The sequence below is a fragment of the Artemia franciscana genome, chromosome 4 (assembly GCF_032884065.1).
Source record: "Artemia franciscana chromosome 4, ASM3288406v1, whole genome shotgun sequence".
Classification (NCBI taxonomy): Eukaryota; Metazoa; Arthropoda; class Branchiopoda; order Anostraca; family Artemiidae; genus Artemia; species Artemia franciscana.
Genome location: NC_088866.1, coordinates 24,668,484 through 24,685,794, shown reverse-complemented (window position 1 = coordinate 24,685,794; position 17,311 = coordinate 24,668,484). Strand labels below are relative to the sequence as shown.

The window sequence follows — 17,311 nt, the reverse complement described above, 5'->3', positions numbered from 1 at the left end:
TGATCGAAATATCCAGACTTTTGTATCTGTTTTCACTGTCTAGTAAATGGACTTATCTTCATTTCAACGTTTATTTGTTCGGCATAGAAATGCAGCGTGGCCTTCGGACAACAAAAAAAAATCTAATTTAAGGTGTTACTTCAAAAATACATGGTTGACAGATGAGTCTTAGAAGAAAACACGACCTTGTTTGATCTCGATTATTCAATCAGCTGAGAGCTCTTAAAGATAACTCTCTACGTCAAGATTTTCAAAATGTTCCCAAGAGTATAAAAAAAGTAAAAAAAAAGGTAAAGGATGTGGCACTAGACCCTTAAGGTCCCAATCGGCGGCGCTGATCTTCCTCTCAAGTCTAGAAAGGACACATGTACCTGAGTAAACAAAATAAGCACTTTGTTCGCTTGAGTATTTAGATCGTCTGGAACATCCTGGGAATGGATCGGGGGCCAATTGAAAATTTCAGAGAATATTTCGGGTAGCGATGAAGCAAACCTCAAATTTAGACCTGGGGAGGAGGAAAAGGTAAAGTAAATTTTAGTTGAGATGAGGATTTGACTACGGTTGACTATGTATCTTCTGTGTTCAACCAAAATACATATGAACTATCAAACACTATGGGACTTAGAAAGTATTCACTGTTAAGTATCAAGGTAAATAAAAAAAAAACTGTGTATTGCCATTTTATTGGAAATAGCACATCTACTGAATCTCAGGAATAGAGTGAGAGAACAATATAAAACTTCTAAGTTATTTTTAAGAAGTTAGTAGTGACTAACACATTTTGCCTCAAATCTGCCAAAATTTGGTGTATTGACGACATCGACACTATGTGAGGAGTCAGCAATGACAAATGAGACTACGCTGCGTACCCAGGCTATTAAAGTGATATATGTGTGATATATCAATGACGGCTTGGGAGATAAAGTAGAAATTTCCACTGGTTATTAGGAGCGCAAGTAGACTTCTGACTTCCCAGGCTACCCAAAAATCTGTTGTTTCCAGCCTACCCAAAAAACTATGTATAGAAAACGTAAAATCTCATCCTATAATATCTCCAGAATTGCTGGAAGATGCAGTTGAAACTTTCAGATAGTGTTTGTGCATAGGAGGAGGGAGGTGCAAGAAGATTTCAACTTATGTGATGGAGTAGCAACTGCTGTCTCCACCATAATAGTCACTCAGCCAAATGCTGAGTCTTCGATTTACCTAAGAGTTTTGCACTATTAGCCCCTAACAGAAATATGAAATATTTGCGTGTATGCAGCAAGGTAAATCAGAAGAAACTGTGTGGTACCAGGTTATCAAAATAGCGTGTCTATAATACCTCTAAAATGGCTTGGGGTGCCAAGTTGAAACTTTCGGGAAGTGTAAGACAAGTCAAGGTGAGCTTAGATTTTAACTGGGTAGTTATTATCTTTTCTTTCAGGCAAAAACGAACATTTTACTTAACCGAGAATACAACCTATTCACGGTTAAGTAGTAATGTAAATTCAAAGACACTACGTTTTTCTGGGGATAAAAACGGTGCATATGAAATAGCCCAGGAACGACGGGTACAATATATGTTTATATTGTTTGCCACTGCATACCCGTATCGGACTATAATATATTCCTGATAAAAGAAGCAATACAGACCAAAACAAAAACAAAATGTGTATCAAAGCTATCAAAGCAGCACATCTGCATTGTTTTAGAAGCAACTTGGAGAACTGAGTTAAAAATTTTGGCACTATTAGCTTCAGTGGAGCCTTGAATCTTTTCACGCTAAAATATTATAGACAAAATTAAATTTACGTGCATCTATTAAAAAAAAAAAAGTGGCAACAAAGGAAACATTTAAGAAATCGCTTAGCAAAATAATAAAAGGGTGGATTGAGATTCCTGTACATCCGAAAGTTTTTAAGAATAGGGGTAAGGGCATCAGTAAGACAAATAAAAAGAATTTTGAATAGGAATCCTGGCAAATTCTCTCACTTCAAAATTTCCCTTGGAAAGTTCACCTCCCGGAAACATTCCTCCCCACGGAAAATTATCCTCGTAGAAAACCCCCGTTGCAGAAAATTATCCCCTTTCCCTGAAAAATGTCTGTATACTTCCCAACAAGAAATACTTTACGTAAACAATGGGCGAATTTCATGACTTACAAACTTTTCCCCTGGGATTGTGTGGGGTATGTTATTTTCAAGTATATAGTTAATGGACTTTTCAACTATACTAAACAAAATGGCAATCTCAAAATTTGAATCGGTTCATCTTTAGGTAAAAAGGTGGGTGGGAGGTTTGCCAGATGCCCTTTAGTTCTTCGGTCACTTAAAAAGAGCACTAGAACTTTTAATTTTCGTTCGAATGAGCCATTCTCGATATAATATGACTACTGGTTTGATGTGATTACCCTTGGAAAAAAACAAACTTTTAAATAAACATGCATCCGTGGTCTTTCTTCTGACAAAATACAAAAATTTCACATTTTTGCAGATGGGAGCTTGAAACTTCTACAAAAGGGTTCTCGGATACGCTTAATATGATAGTGTGATTCGCATTAACTTTTGGTGGGTAACACCAAATATATATTTTGAACCAACATAATAAGCCTATTCTTTCTTATATATATATATATATATATATATATATATATATATATATATATATATATATATATATATATATATATATATATATATATATATATATATAATAAAAAAATCAATTTTTTTTAACTGAAAGTTAGGAGCAACATTAAAGCTTAATACGAACAGGGATTATTCCATATATGAAAGGGGCTGTCGCCTCCTCAATATCCCGCTCTTTACGCTAAAGTGTTTTATTTTTTTTTTAAAGCAGAGTTGTGAGATAATCAAACCTTAGCGTTAAGATCGGGGCACTGAGGAGGGGACTGCCACTTTCATATACGGAATAATTTTTGTTCCTTTTATGTTTTAATGTCGTTCCTTATTTTCAGTTGAAAAAATTTGGTTCTTTTAATTAATCTGAACGTTTTTAAATTAATGCAGGTTTTTATTTTGGCTCAACGTACATGAATAATTAAAACGAAATTTGTAAATTAATTTTACTTTTTTGGCTAAATGGCTTTCTCATAATTTTGATCGGATGGCTTTGAGAAAAAAGGGCGGGGCAGGGGGCGTAGTTGCCCTAGATTTGTTTTGGTCACTTAAAAGGCCACTAGAACTTTTTATTTTATTTACGAGCATTTTTATTAGTAATAAGTATACGTAACTTTCTAACTAAAACTTACGAAACGAACTTATGTATTCGTATATTTTTATTGCGTATATGAGGGTTTTCGACCCCTCGTCAATACCTTGCTCTCTACACTAAAGTTTGATTTTGTTCAAATTCCTTAAAAATGACCCCTTAATCACAAACGCAAATTTAATTAGATTAAATAGTTCTTTTGAAATTGCTAAAAATACTTAAAGAGCTAAAAAGCGTATAATACTTAAATAGCGTAAAGAGCGATGTATTGATGAGGGGACAAAACCCCTCATATACGTAAAAATTTCTGTTCGTTCTTAATATTAATATTGCTCATTACTTTCAGCTAAAAGAAAACTTGTTTTTTTTATTTAATTTCTGAATTTCTTTAAATTAATGCAGGTTTTCATTTTGGCTCACCGTACATAAATAATTAAAACGAACTTTGCACATTAATTTTACTTTTTTGGCTATATGGCTTTCTCAAAGTTTTGACCGGGCGATTTCGAGATATAATGGTGGGGGAGGGTTCTCTAGCTACCCTCCAATTTTTTGTTGCTAAAAAAAATCCACTAGAACGTTTAATTTTACGTTAAGAACGTTTTTATTAGTAATAAATATACGTAAGTTACAAATTAACTTACGCAATAAACTTCTATGTTTGTATATTTTTATTACATGTATAAAGGGGGTTGCCCCATCGTCAATACCTCACTCTGTACACTAAAGTTTGAATTTTGTTCCGATTCTTTAATAATGGCCCTTGAATTACTAAGGCCGTTTAATTAGAATAAATAGCTCTTTTGAAATTAATATAAATACTTTAGCGTGAAGAACAAGGTATTGAGAAGGGAAACGAAGCCCCATATTTACACAATAATTTCTCTGTGTTTTAAGTTTCAATGTCACTTCTTACTTTCCATTGAAAAAACTTGTTTTTTTATTTAATTTCTCATTTTTTAAATAATTCGGGAGAACCCAGTAACCCCTTCATGGAAATTATCTTCCCCCATGATAAATTCTTCCATGGAAAGATCTTCTCACGTAACTCCCTCCACACCACCAGAAAAATCCCCCCTGAACACGTCTTTATGCATCCCAATAAGCAATACTATATGTAAACAATGGACAAAGTTCATAATCTGCTGCCCTTCCCCCGGGGACTGTGAGGTATTGAGTAGTCCTGAAAGACATAGTCATTAGATTTTTTTACTATGCTGAACAAACTGACTATCTTGAAATTGATCCGACATCCTTTGAAAAAAATGAGCGTGGGGGGAGTCAAGTTACTCTCCAATTTACGGCCACTTAATAAAAGCACTAGCACTTTTAATTTCCGTCAGAATGAGCCCTCTCACGACATTCTAAGATCCCTGGATCGATACGACCACCCCTGGAAAAAATAGATAAACAAATTAACACGCACTCGTGAACTTTCTTCTGGCAAAAATACAAACTTCTAAATTTTTGCAGATAGAAGCTTTAAATTTCTACAGTAGGTTTTCTGATACGCTGAATCTGGTGGTGTGCTTTTCATTACGATTCTATGACTTTAGGGGGTATTTCTCTCTTTTTCGAAAATTTGACAAATTTTCTTTTGCTCGTAACTTTTGATGGGTAAGACTAATTCATTTGATGTTTATATTGGTATCAAAATTCTGTATTTTAGAGTTTGTTTACTATTCAGTTGCTCGCTCCTTGCTACAGTTCGTTACCACGAACTGTTTAATATATTGATATCAAAATTCCGTTTTTTAGAGATTTGGTTGCTATTAAGCCGCATCAATCCTTACTAACAGTTTGTTACAACGAACTGTTTGAAAACAATACTGGAGGAATGAGGTATATCGTTTTCTTTTTTTTTGTAGTTTCTTTGACACTTACATCCATAACTCTCTGGCTTATGGGAACCCCAGTGCACAAAAAGAAAGAAGAAATTGTTCATTGAACGATTGGACCCAAGCTTCATTTGCCAAAAAGCACGAAATATACTGCTGAAAATGAAAAATATTTAAGGATAATGAAAGAAGTTTTTCGAAACATCCAAATAGCTTCTATTATCATGTACAACTTAAAAGTTTGCAAATATTTACAATTACACCTCAGTCCGTCAATTTCAACCATTCCCAGATAATTCCCAGATAATTTAACATTCCTAGATAATCTCAGTCTTGCAAAAAATTCCACGATAATAATTAATACATAAAACTAAATTAATTTTCTTTATTCTGAGTTCCTAATTTCCTGAAAAAAAAAAGAAATTCTTCGATGAAATTGACCAATTTTAGTTGGTGTATGATATTTCAGCGAAATACGATATTTTATGGATAAACAAGAATTATTTTCAGGGGGTGAAATGCTGTGGGAGAGGTCCCTTTCTCCTACACTGGCTATACTATAGTAATTGTTGAATCAACAGGACTTTATTTTTAGTGGAGTGCAAAAAGGATGATTTATTTGCTCCCTCTTCTCTAAGAACACCAAAAGCATACAAAAAGACTGTCAAATGTAAAAAAAAAAATATTATTTTGTGTTATTTCTATATTTATATAGTGTGCATATATTGGTATCCTCAGAATTTTATGTCAAAGAAGCTTTATCTGAAATTTTCGGTCTCCTGTAAAAAAATTAGTATCTCCCCCCCCCTCTATCGTAAACCACTGAGGTTGTCCCTATTTTTATTCGTTTCCAGGTGGTTCCAACCAAATGCGAGTGCCTGTTTACAACCATTCTAGAAACTATAAGTGCACATTCCTTCGTATTTTATGGAGAGGCTTTAAGCCCCACGGGTTTTCCTTGACCAAACTACTTGGTAAAGTTATCTTAGTAAGGGTTTAGTCCTTTATTGAATGCCGACTAATAAAACCGAAAACTATAATATTAATAACAAATCAGTTAATAATAGTAACTCACGTTAATAAGAATAATATTCAAAATAAATATAACAATAATAGTAATAATAATAGAAATAATAATAATAATAAGAAGAAGAATAATAATCACGATAATACTAATAATGATAATAACAATATTAATAATGAGCAACATAATGATAAGTAATAATTGTGATATTAGTTTAAAAAAAATGATTATAACAACTGCCATAATAACATAAAAATCAATAATTTTAATAATGTTATTAGGTTTTAATAATAATGAAAGTAATAGTGTTAATGATCTTATTAATAATAAGTCGAAGAAGCTTACTATCCAGGTGCTATCTCCATGCTTTGATAAGCTATTTATCACATTCTCAAAGAAAAACTCGTGCAAAGGTATCAAAGGAATTTCATCTGAATTTCTATTCCAAGGAGATTTGAGAATCTTGGACATTTTGAAAACACCACCTTAATTACCACAAACTTGGGCTTAAATAAGGTTTCTCCTGAGAGATGAAGAGAGATGAAATTACTTGTTTGAATAGTGATAAGAGCCGAGCAAGGATAAATAAATTGTTGTTTGTAATACAAATTATCTTAAGATATTAAGCTCCAGCTAAATTTTATTGCAGTGCAATTGCTGACAACTTGGCAGAGGTAAGAGGAAAAAAATATATTTTGAAAAAAGAACTTTTTTTTCAAAATCGTCTTTTTAAAGCTTGGACCTGTTTTCTCTGTCCGTCTGTGATTCTTTTACCTGATTTTAACTGAAGCTATTGTCCATAAATTTTTTTGCTCGGAAAATCTTTTAAGGAATTTTCAAATGCAAAAGTTTAGAATTTGAAGCTTGGAATAGAGGTTATCTTAGGATATTAAATCAACAGAGAAAATATGACTAGTTTTAATTTAGCTTCATTGCTAAGAACTTGGCAAAAGCAAGAGGAAAACATATACTTTGAGAACAAATAACAATGTCCCTTTTGTCCCTTTTAACAATGTCTTTTCAAGAATGGGGCCTATTTTCTCGGCTGTTTATATTCTTTTACCTTACTTTAAATGCATTCGTTATCTATTAATTGTTTGTTTTTTTTTCACAAATTTTCTGAGAAACTATCAAATAGAACAGGTTCGGAATTCTTTGTTTGGAATTTAGATTATCCTAAAATATTGCGCTGGTGGAGAATATATAACTAGTTTTATTGCAGTTCAATTACTGGAAAATCGGCAAAAGGAACAGAAAAATATATTTAAAAAAAAGGCCTATCAGTCTTTATACTGTGTTTGTAAATTTAAAGCCTGTTTTCTCTGCCTGTCTGTGATGGTTTCATCTAATTTAATCAGATGCCGTTGTACACTAGTGTTTTGCTCAGAAACCTTTTTGTGAAATTTTTGTGGAACATGTTTAGAATTTTTTCCTTGGATTAAAGGCTATCTTTTAAGGGTTTAAATTAACGGAGAAATAAAACTAATTTTATTGCATCTTAAATGCTAATACTTGGCAAAAACAATCGAAAATATATAGAGAAAAAAGAAGCTTGTCATTCCTAACACTGGGTTTGCAAAATTGGAGCCTGGTTCTGCGGGGTTTTTTCTGTAAAGAAAAACCGTTGTTTATTAGCGTTTTTCTCATAGATTTTCTGAAATTGAAGCCTTGGCTATACCATCCTTATGCTGTTACAGAAGTTATTGTAAATTTTGGTTTACCAACGTTTACCAGAGTTTAGATACTCTTTTAAGGCTTATCATAGCATGAACAAAAGCCCCCGCTTCCAATATTGAAAAATGGCTACGTACATCTTTCAAAATTTTACTTCATTCCAAAAATCCTAATAAAAATTTAACTTAAGCTAGATAATAATATTTCTTTAAATAGGATTTTTGAGGGAGTATTGACTCCCCACATTACACACAATTTAATTAAAAAACGATTCAACAAATTACAATACGAAACCAATAGCAAATACCAATGAATCTGAATCAAAGATAAATATAAGATTGGCTGCAAAAAAGTGAGAATAGCATTGAAAACATTCTTTTGATTTCAGTTTTACCTGAATGATTCTAGGACTGTTTTAATTTTTAATTCAAGTTTTAATGATCGCCCATTTTATTTTTAGTCTTAGTTATATAATTTCTTGACGCCAAGAATACCGTCCTGAAGAAACAATGCCGAATTCCGGAAGAGGCCTAAGGGAACAGGAATTAAGATCCGTAAATCCATCTGAAAATTACAGCAGCTTATATCGAGGATAGTGACGTGAAGCAGTCTCCGAGGAAAAATTTGGCCTTATTCCACAAATATGGCTCTTTCGAAGATCGTCATGGTCTCTGTGTTCCAAAGGGTTTAAACGTTTCTTACACATTGTCTGAAAATTCCGGTTCCTAAGTGACGCAACATAAATATCCTGGATCAGCGCAATCATATATCCTGGATCATATATATATATATATATATATATATATATATATATATATATATATATATATATATATATATATATATATATATATATATATATATATATATATCATATATATATCATATATATATATATATATATATATATATCATATGTATATATATATATATATATATATATATATATATATATATATATATATATATATATATATGTATATATATATACAAGCTGTTGGGGTGGCGCTTCGCGCCACCCCAACACCTAGTTGGTGGGGCGCTTCGCGCCCCCCCAAACCCCCCCGCACGCGTAAGTCGTTACGCGCCATATTAGTTACGCGCCATTGTAGTTGTGTCCCTGTGTCCCACCTGTGAATAGAGATAGATATAAATATATGTTTTTAACTACGTAAAACATGCGAATATACAACATTCTTTGCTGTCCCATTGTCTGTGCATATAAATAGATTGTCAGGTTTACTGACTCTTGAACATGCAACATATAATTGTCCATGGGAAAAACAATCCGTATTCAGATCTATACCTCATTATTCTAATGATGTGTCCCTGTGTCCCGGTCGTCATTTATATTCCCTGTGTCCCGGTCGTCATTTGTGTCCAGGTGTCCCGGTCTGTAATTTCTATTCAAACAATCCCTGTGTCCCGGTCGTCATTTATATATCCCGCCTGTGCCCCCGGCGTCCCCGTTGTAGTTGTGTCCCTGTGTCCCGGTCGTAATTTATATTCCCTGTGTCCCGGTCGTGATTTGTGTCCGGGTGTCCCAGTCTGTAATTTCTCTTTGAGGTTCCCGGTCGTCACTTATATTCTCTCTGTCTCGGTCGTCATTTGTGTCCCAGTCTGTAATTTCTCTTTGGGTGTTTTTTCTTTTTAGTTTTTTTTTAGTTTTTTACCTTTTTTCTTTTTTCAGTTTTCTTTTTCTTCTTTATTTTTCAGCGTCACTATGAAGTACATATCGACGAACCTTTGTTTTTTTTAACTTAAATCTGGTAGGCATTGATGACCTTATCCAAGTCAAAATCCCAAACCCAATCATCATCACTATCATTTTCAGTTTTGATATGTTTTGACTCTCGCTGTCCAGGTGGATTTTCATCTAACTGCGCGGTTTTGCGTTCTTTAGCCGCAAGCCTGTTTTCTTGCTGTTCTTGTGATTCCTCGGAACGCTTTCTTTTCTTACTTTCTCTATCAGCAGCAAGTTTTTTGGCATAAACTCTTTGAGCAGCTTCCTCGGCTGTTGCCATTGTAGGTTCTTCAGTCATTTTACAATTAAACATTTTTCCGTGAACAAATGTCTTAAATACTGTTAATGACGTCACCGTCAAAGCAAAAATGACGACAACTAATTTCATGACGTCAGTCAACACAGAAACATGACGTCACCTGATCCACAGACAGACAACTTATTTATATATATATACTAGCTGTTGGGGTGGCGCTTCGCGCCACCCTACACCTAGTTGGTGGGGGCGCTTCGCGCCCCCCCCCCCCCCCCAAGCCCCCCCGCGCGCGTAAGTCGTTACGCGCCATAATAGTTACGCGCCATTGTAGTTGTGTCCCTATGTCCCACCTGTGAATATAGATAGATATATATATATATATATATATATATATATATATATATATATATATATATATATATATATATATATATATATATATATATATATATATATATATATATATATATATATATATATATATATATATGTTTTTAACTACGTAAAACTTGCGAATATACAACATTCTTTGCTGTCCCATTGTCTTTGCATATAAATAGATTGTCAGGTTTACCGACTCTTGAACATGCAACATATAATGGTCCATGGGAAAACAATCTGTATTCAGATCTATACCTCATGATTCTAATGATTGCCCTTGAGCTTTGTTGATGGTGATTGCTAATCGACCATTCCCTGTCCCGGTGTCCCGGTCGTCATTTATATCCCCCTGTTTCCCCCGGTGTCCCCGTTGTAGTTGTGTCCCTGTGTCCCGGTCGTCATTTGTATCCCGGTGTACCGGTCTGTATATACATTCGTTTTTTAGTTTTGTTTTTCTCCTTTATTTTTTTCCTTTTTTTTTCTTTTTTAGTTTATTTAGATTTTTAGATTTTTTAGTTTTTTTATTAGTTTTTAGTTTTTTTTTCTTTTTAGTTTTTTTAGTTTTTTTAGTTTTTTAGCTTTTTTATTTTTTTTATTAGTTTTTAGTTTTTTTGTAGTTTTTGCCTTTTTTTTAGTTTTTTTAGTTTTTTAGCTTTTTTATTAGTTTTTAGTTTTTTTTGTAGTTTTTGCCTTTTTTTAGTTTTTTTAGTTTTTTAGCTTTTTTAGCTTTTTTATTAGTTTTTAGTTTTTTTTGTAGTTTTTGCCTTTTTTTAGTTTTTTCAGTTTTGACGTCACCTGATCCAGTTTTTTCAGGTGACGTCACCTGATCCACGATCCACAGATCCACAGACAACTTATTTTTATATATATAGATAGTTTTTTTTTTTACTTATGTCCTGGTCGTCATTTATACTCCCTGTGTCCCGGTGCTTTGTTGATTGCTAATCGAACATTCCTTTTGTCCTGGTCGCTTTCTCTTTGAGTGTCGTCATTTATTTTTTTTCTTTTTTAGTTCTTTTAGTTTTTACCTTTTTTAGTTTTTTTTAGTTTTTTAGATGAAAATTTTTTTAGTTTTTTCCTTTTTTTCTTTTTAGTTTTTTATTGGTTTTTACCTTTATTTTAGCTTATTTTTCAGTTTTTTCCTTTTTTTTAGTTTTTTTTTATTTTTTATTTTTTTTAGTTTTTTACCTTTTTTTAGTTTTTTTAGTTTTTTAGTTTTTTAGCTTTTTTACTTTTTTTATTAGTTTTTAGTTTTTTTTGTAGTTTTTGCCTTTTTTTAGTTTTTTCAGTTTTTTTTTTAGTTTTTTATTGGTTTTTACCTTTATTTTAGCTTATTTTTCAGTTTTTTCCTTTTTTTTAGTTTTTTTTAGTTTTTAGTTTTTTTTTAGTTTTTTACCTTTTTTTAGTTTTTTTAGTTTTTTTAGTTTTTTAGATTTTTTATTTTTTTTATTAGTTTTTAGTTTTTTTTGTAGTTGTTGCCTTTTTTTAGTTTTTTTAGTTTTTTAGCTTTTTTATGTTTTTAGTTTTTTTTTGTAGTTTTTGCCTTTTTTTAGTTTTTTTAGTTTTTTAGTTTTTTAGCTTTTTTATGTTTTTAGTTTTTTTTTGTATACAACATTCTTTGCTGTCCCATTGTCTTTGCATATAAATAGATTGTCAGGTTTACCGACTCTTGAACATGCAACATATAATGGTCCATGGGAAAACAATCTGTATTCAGATCTATACCTCATGATTCTAATGATTGCCCTTGAGCTTTGTTGATGGTGATTGCTAATCGACCATTCCCTGTCCCGGTGTCCCGGTCGTCATTTATATCCCCCTGTTTCCCCCGGTGTCCCCGTTGTAGTTGTGTCCCTGTGTCCCGGTCGTCATTTATATTCCCTGTGTCCCGGTCGTCATTTGTATCCCGGTGTCCCGGTCTGTATATACATTCGTTTTTTAGTTTTGTTTTTCTCCTTTATTTTTTTCCTTTTTTTTTCTTTTTTAGCTTATTTAGATTTTTAGATTTTTTAGTTTTTTTATTAGTTTTTAGTTTTTTTTTTCTTTTTAGTTTTTTTGTCCCGGTCGTCATTTATATCCCCCTGTTTCCCCCGGTGTCCCCGTTGTAGTTGTGTCCCTGTGTCCCGGTCGTCATTTATATTCCCTGTGTCCCGGTCGTCATTTGTATCCCGGTGTACCGGTCTGTATATACATTCGTTTTTTAGTTTTGTTTTTCTCCTTTATTTTTTTCCTTTTTTTTTCTTTTTTAGTTTATTTAGATTTTTAGATTTTTTAGTTTTTTTATTAGTTTTTAGTTTTTTTTTCTTTTTAGTTTTTTAGTTTTTTTAGTTTTTTAGCTTTTTTATTTTTTTTATTAGTTTTTAGTTTTTTTGTAGTTTTTGCCTTTTTTTTAGTTTTTTTAGTTTTTTAGCTTTTTTATTAGTTTTTAGTTTTTTTTGTAGTTTTTGCCTTTTTTTAGTTTTTTTAGTTTTTTAGCTTTTTTAGCTTTTTTATTAGTTTTTAGTTTTTTTTGTAGTTTTTGCCTTTTTTTAGTTTTTTCAGTTTTGACGTCTCCTGATCCAGTTTTTTCAGGTGACGTCACCTGATCCATCCACAGACAGACAACTTATTTTTATATATATAGATATATATACTAGCTGTTGGGGTGGCGCGCCGCGCGCGTAAGTCGTTACGCGCCATATTAGTTACGCGCCATTGTAGCTGTGTCCCTGTGTCCCACCTGTGAATAGAGATAGATATAAATATATATTTTTAACTACGTAAAACATGCGAATATACAACATTCTTCGCTGTCCCATTGTCTGTGCATATAAATAGCATTTATATTTATATGTCTGTGCATATACAAAGCCTTATGTACTAATAATGACGTCATATGCAAACGCTCTTTTTACAAACAAACAAACATGCATACACACAACTCGCTTCGCACCACCCCAACACCTAGTTGGTGGGGCGCTTCGCGCCCCCCCAAGCCCCCCCGCGCGCGTAAGTCCTTACGCGCCATATTAGTTACGCGCCATTGTAGCTGTGTCCCACCTGTGAATAGAGATATATATAAATATATATTTTTAACTACGTAAACTACGTATTTTTAACGTCGTCATTTGTGTCCTAGTGTCCCAGTTTGTATTTTCTCTTTGAGTGTCCCGGTCGTCATTTATATTCCCTGTGTCCCAGTGTCCCGGTTGTCATTTGTGTCCCGGTCTGTAATTTCTATTCAAACAATCCCTGTGTCTCAGTCGTCAATTATATATCCCGCCTGTGCCCCCGGCGTCCCCGTTGTAGTTGTTTCCCTGCGTCCCGGTCGTCATTTATATTCCCGGTCTTGATTTGTGTCCGGGTGTCCCAGTCGTTAATTTTTCTTTGAGGTTCCTGGTCGTCATTTATATTCCCTCTGTGTCGGTCGTCATTTGTGTCCCGGTCTGTAATTTATCTTTGAGTGTTTTTTCTTTTTAGTTTTTTAGTTTTTTACATTTTTTCAGTTTTTTTTTCTTCTTTATTTTTCAGCGTCACTATGAAGTACATATCGCCGAACCTTTGTTTTTTAACTTAAATCTGGTAGGCATTGATGACCTTATCCAAGTCAAAATCCCAAACCCAATAATCATCGCTATCATTTTCAGTTTTGATATGTTTTGACTCTCGCTTTCCAGGTGGATTTTCATCTAACTGCGCGGTTTTGCGTTCTTTAGCCGCAAGCCTGTTTTCTTGCTGTTCTTGTGATTCCTCGGCACGCTTTCTTTTCTTACTTTCTCTATCAGCTGCAAGCCTGTTTTCTTGCTGTTCTTGTGATTCCTCGGCACGCTTTCTTTTCTTACTTTCTCTATCAGCAGCAAGTTTTTTGGCATAGACTCTTTGAGCAGCTTCCTCGGCTGTTGCCATTGTAGGTTCTTCAGTCATTTTACAATTAAACATTTTTCCGTGAACGCATGTCTTAAATACCATTAATGACGTCACTGTCATAACAAAAATGACGACAACTAATTTCATGACGTCAGCCGACACAGAAACATGACGTCACCTGATCCACAGATCCACAGACAGACAACTTATTTAAATATATATATATATATATATATATATATATATATATATATATATATATATATATATATATATATATATATATATATATATATATATATATATATATATATATATATATATATGTATATATAATATCTACTCTGGTTTTTGTTTAAGCGATCAACAATTGCATTCAAACTAAAAAAAAAACTAAAAGAAAAAAAACTTGAAAATTAAAAAAAAAGCAAACACCAAATAAACTAAAAAAAAAACAAAAAAAAAATAATAAATAAAAAAAAAGAAACTAAAAAAAGAAAACAAAAAAAAAACTAAGAGAAGAGAAAAAAGAAAAAAACTAAAAAAAAAACAAAAAAGAAAAAAAAACTAAAAACAAAACAGAAAAAATAAAAAAAGGAAAAAATTAAAAAAAAACGGCTATAAAAAGAAAATAACTACACGCAGTTAAAAATTAGTACCTTGTATACGTGTTGCTGGAGCGCGGAGCACCCCAGCGACAACATTTTTCTGAGCCAGGAGATAATCCACTATTTTTAAAAATTTGGCATAGTATTCATGGAAAATACCTTCATTAAAAATCATGCCTTACAGCTCAGCCCTTCAACTTCAACCTCAATGTCATCACTGTTTTGATTACATTTTCATTCAGATTACAGTCTTGGTTAACTTAACTTGATACCTGATTTTTTTTTTAATCTGTAGAATAGCTTATACAATATTATATTGAGGATGCTGCAAAGAGAAGCTTAATCAAAACCTATCAAATTTAATTTGCCTTTAAAACAGACTTAGCTTTCCTTCAGGCCGTACGACAGGGCAGAAAACAAAGACCCGGCCAGATCGTATAGACAGTGATTACTAAAACTTTAAAATAGACACATTTGACCAGGCATTAAAAGTTCTAGTCTCCCTTTAAAAGTCGAATCAAGTTACAGCCATTTTTAAAAGAACCAGAGAAAGAATATTTGAAAGAACAGAACTAAATGTACACAAGAAATAAGTTTTTACTTGTGCATCTGTCGTTAAAAGGATGTCTTCTCCTCACAGAAATTTCTTTTATACGGAGGTAAAATCTACAAAGAACAAAAATTCTTCGAGCATTTACTCAATTCAAATTTTTCAAATTTGAATTACAAGTGTTGAATAACAAAACAGGGAGACTGAGATCTTTCATCTATTTTTACTTCACAAAAGAATATATAACAACAATAATAGATAAAAGATCAAACACAGAAAGTTAAGACATTTCACAAAATTACGTTAAAAACAATGTAAATAGAAAATGGCTGTAACTACAAACTTTACCGAAATAAAATGTAAAAACATCTACAATTTGGAATAAATCTAAGAAATAATAAACTTTACAGAAATTTGTACGTCCTAATTCCTTCAAAACGTTATTCCTTGAATAACATTAACTAGGCTAAAGACAGCTAGACTATAAAAATTTATATGAAAAAAATCTAAAATCTACAAGTCATATAATTCCATCATAATGTTATTTCTCCCAAGATTAGATGTAAGTAAGTTTCATATTTCTAGCTTTCTTAAGTTTCCTTTCGTATCGTGCCATTTTTTACCCCTAAATAAAGCATCCTTACCTCACTCGCTGTTTGTCTTGCTGTGATTGATTAGAATGACAAAATAATAAAATTAGTAAGATAGGCTGGCATCCAACTGTGCAGTATAACTCAAATTGGAAAATATAAAAATAAAACATATTTCTGTCCAATCACGTTGTCCTCTTGTCAAAAAGAATTCTTTGAATGGATTGTATAAAAATCAAGAGTAACGTTTCCAAAGTACAGACATTGAGCATATATATATATGTGGAGCACAAAGGCTATCAAGAGTAGGATAAATGGTCAGTGAAATAATATTTATTGCAATTGTAAGACTTCGTTATTTGACACCTCTGGCTTGTGGTTTGCTTCAAAATAATGGATTGTTGAAGTAAATGGTAACAGTGGCCGTACAACATTTACGACCGTTCTTAGAAGCAAACTCAGTGGATAGTGGAAGATAAGAAAATCTGAGTTTTAAATGCTTCATTGGCGGCAATTATAAATATGAAAGTGCTTTCTATTTTCTCTTAATTACAAAATGGGCTTAACCAATTTAATCTTAAACTATGTGGTAGCCAAAATCATCCAACCTGTGTATCTTAAACTACATAGTAATCTATCCAATCAAATATATGGTTTAATCCAATCCTTGAATCATCCATATCGTTTTCGCTTCACAGGACGTAAGCATTACAGCTATACCAGTGTTCCTGAAGTCTTTTCAGTAAACGAAGAAATAGGTACTTTTGACCTCAGAGTGGTGGAACCACTTATTTGCAATCATGAAATATTTACAACACCTTTTTTTTACCTTTTTTTCGAACATGATTAGTCCTTGTATTCCTAAGACCTATAGTAATTCACTTTTCACCCTTGTCTAATCTAATATCTAGTAACTAATCTAATATCTAATATTTATTTTTAGGAATACTTTTCAAGAGTGAGAAAGGTCACATCTGATAGATCAGTGGCATTGAAATGGTTTAGATTTCTTATGATCAAATCATTGCAGAAGCACCAACGTTTCTCAAGTGTTTGTACACAAAGTAATGGCTACAATCGAAAGTTGTACCAACATGAATTGCAGCAGCAATAATCTTGTACATTTGTGTTGACTTAGAAAATTTGTCGAAACATTTGCCTGTAATATTACACCCTACCGTGATTTTAGTACAAATTGAATCCATATCAATCTTTATGATCTTTCTACAGATTTAGGCATCATTCTTCTTCAATCCAAATTAATTGCAAGAAACTGGCTTGTTTTGGTAATTACTATTTTCAGTGTCAGATTGTGTTGATACAGATATTTTCTGCCAACTAGATGTGGGTTCAATAACCTCTGAAACAGAATGTCTTCAGAAAAGATTCTGAAGAAGCTTTAGGGGGGTCATAAATGACCCCCGTCATTTAGATTAAGTCTGAATGAGGTTCCCATTTCATGAAATTATATGCAATGACGTGCAAGATATAGAGTGAGTCCTAGAGAAGTAGGGTCTAAGGAAGTAGGGGGAGTTAGAAATTAATATCTAATTCCTCCTGCTTTATAGGAATATTTCTTGCCTCCAT

At 32.6% G+C, this 17,311-nt stretch overlaps 1 protein-coding gene and 1 long non-coding RNA gene across 6 annotated transcripts in view; one reads left to right on the top strand and one right to left on the bottom strand.

Annotated features, from left to right (window-relative positions):
- LOC136026192 (uncharacterized) overlaps positions 1-6,597 on the bottom strand; it is a 305,310-nt gene extending 298,713 nt beyond the window's left edge. For all 4 annotated transcript variants that reach the window (XM_065702511.1, XM_065702512.1, XM_065702513.1 and 1 more), the window contains exon 1: positions 6,421-6,597. In XM_065702511.1, coding sequence (XP_065558583.1) covers positions 6,421-6,546 — 126 coding nt within the window. In that variant the 5' untranslated portion in view covers positions 6,547-6,597. The remainder of the gene's footprint in view (positions 1-6,420) is intronic.
- The window catches only part of LOC136026193 (uncharacterized), a 39,560-nt gene extending 22,641 nt beyond the window's left edge, over positions 1-16,919 (top strand). The window contains exons 3-4 of one of the 2 annotated variants that reach the window (XR_010617236.1): positions 8,210-8,416; positions 16,668-16,919. This is a non-coding gene — a long non-coding RNA (uncharacterized LOC136026193). Of the gene's footprint in view, positions 1-8,209; positions 8,506-16,667 lie in introns of those variants that run through there. The other variant, XR_010617235.1, reaches the window with a different exon arrangement.
- Positions 16,920-17,311: the final 392 nt, after the last annotated feature.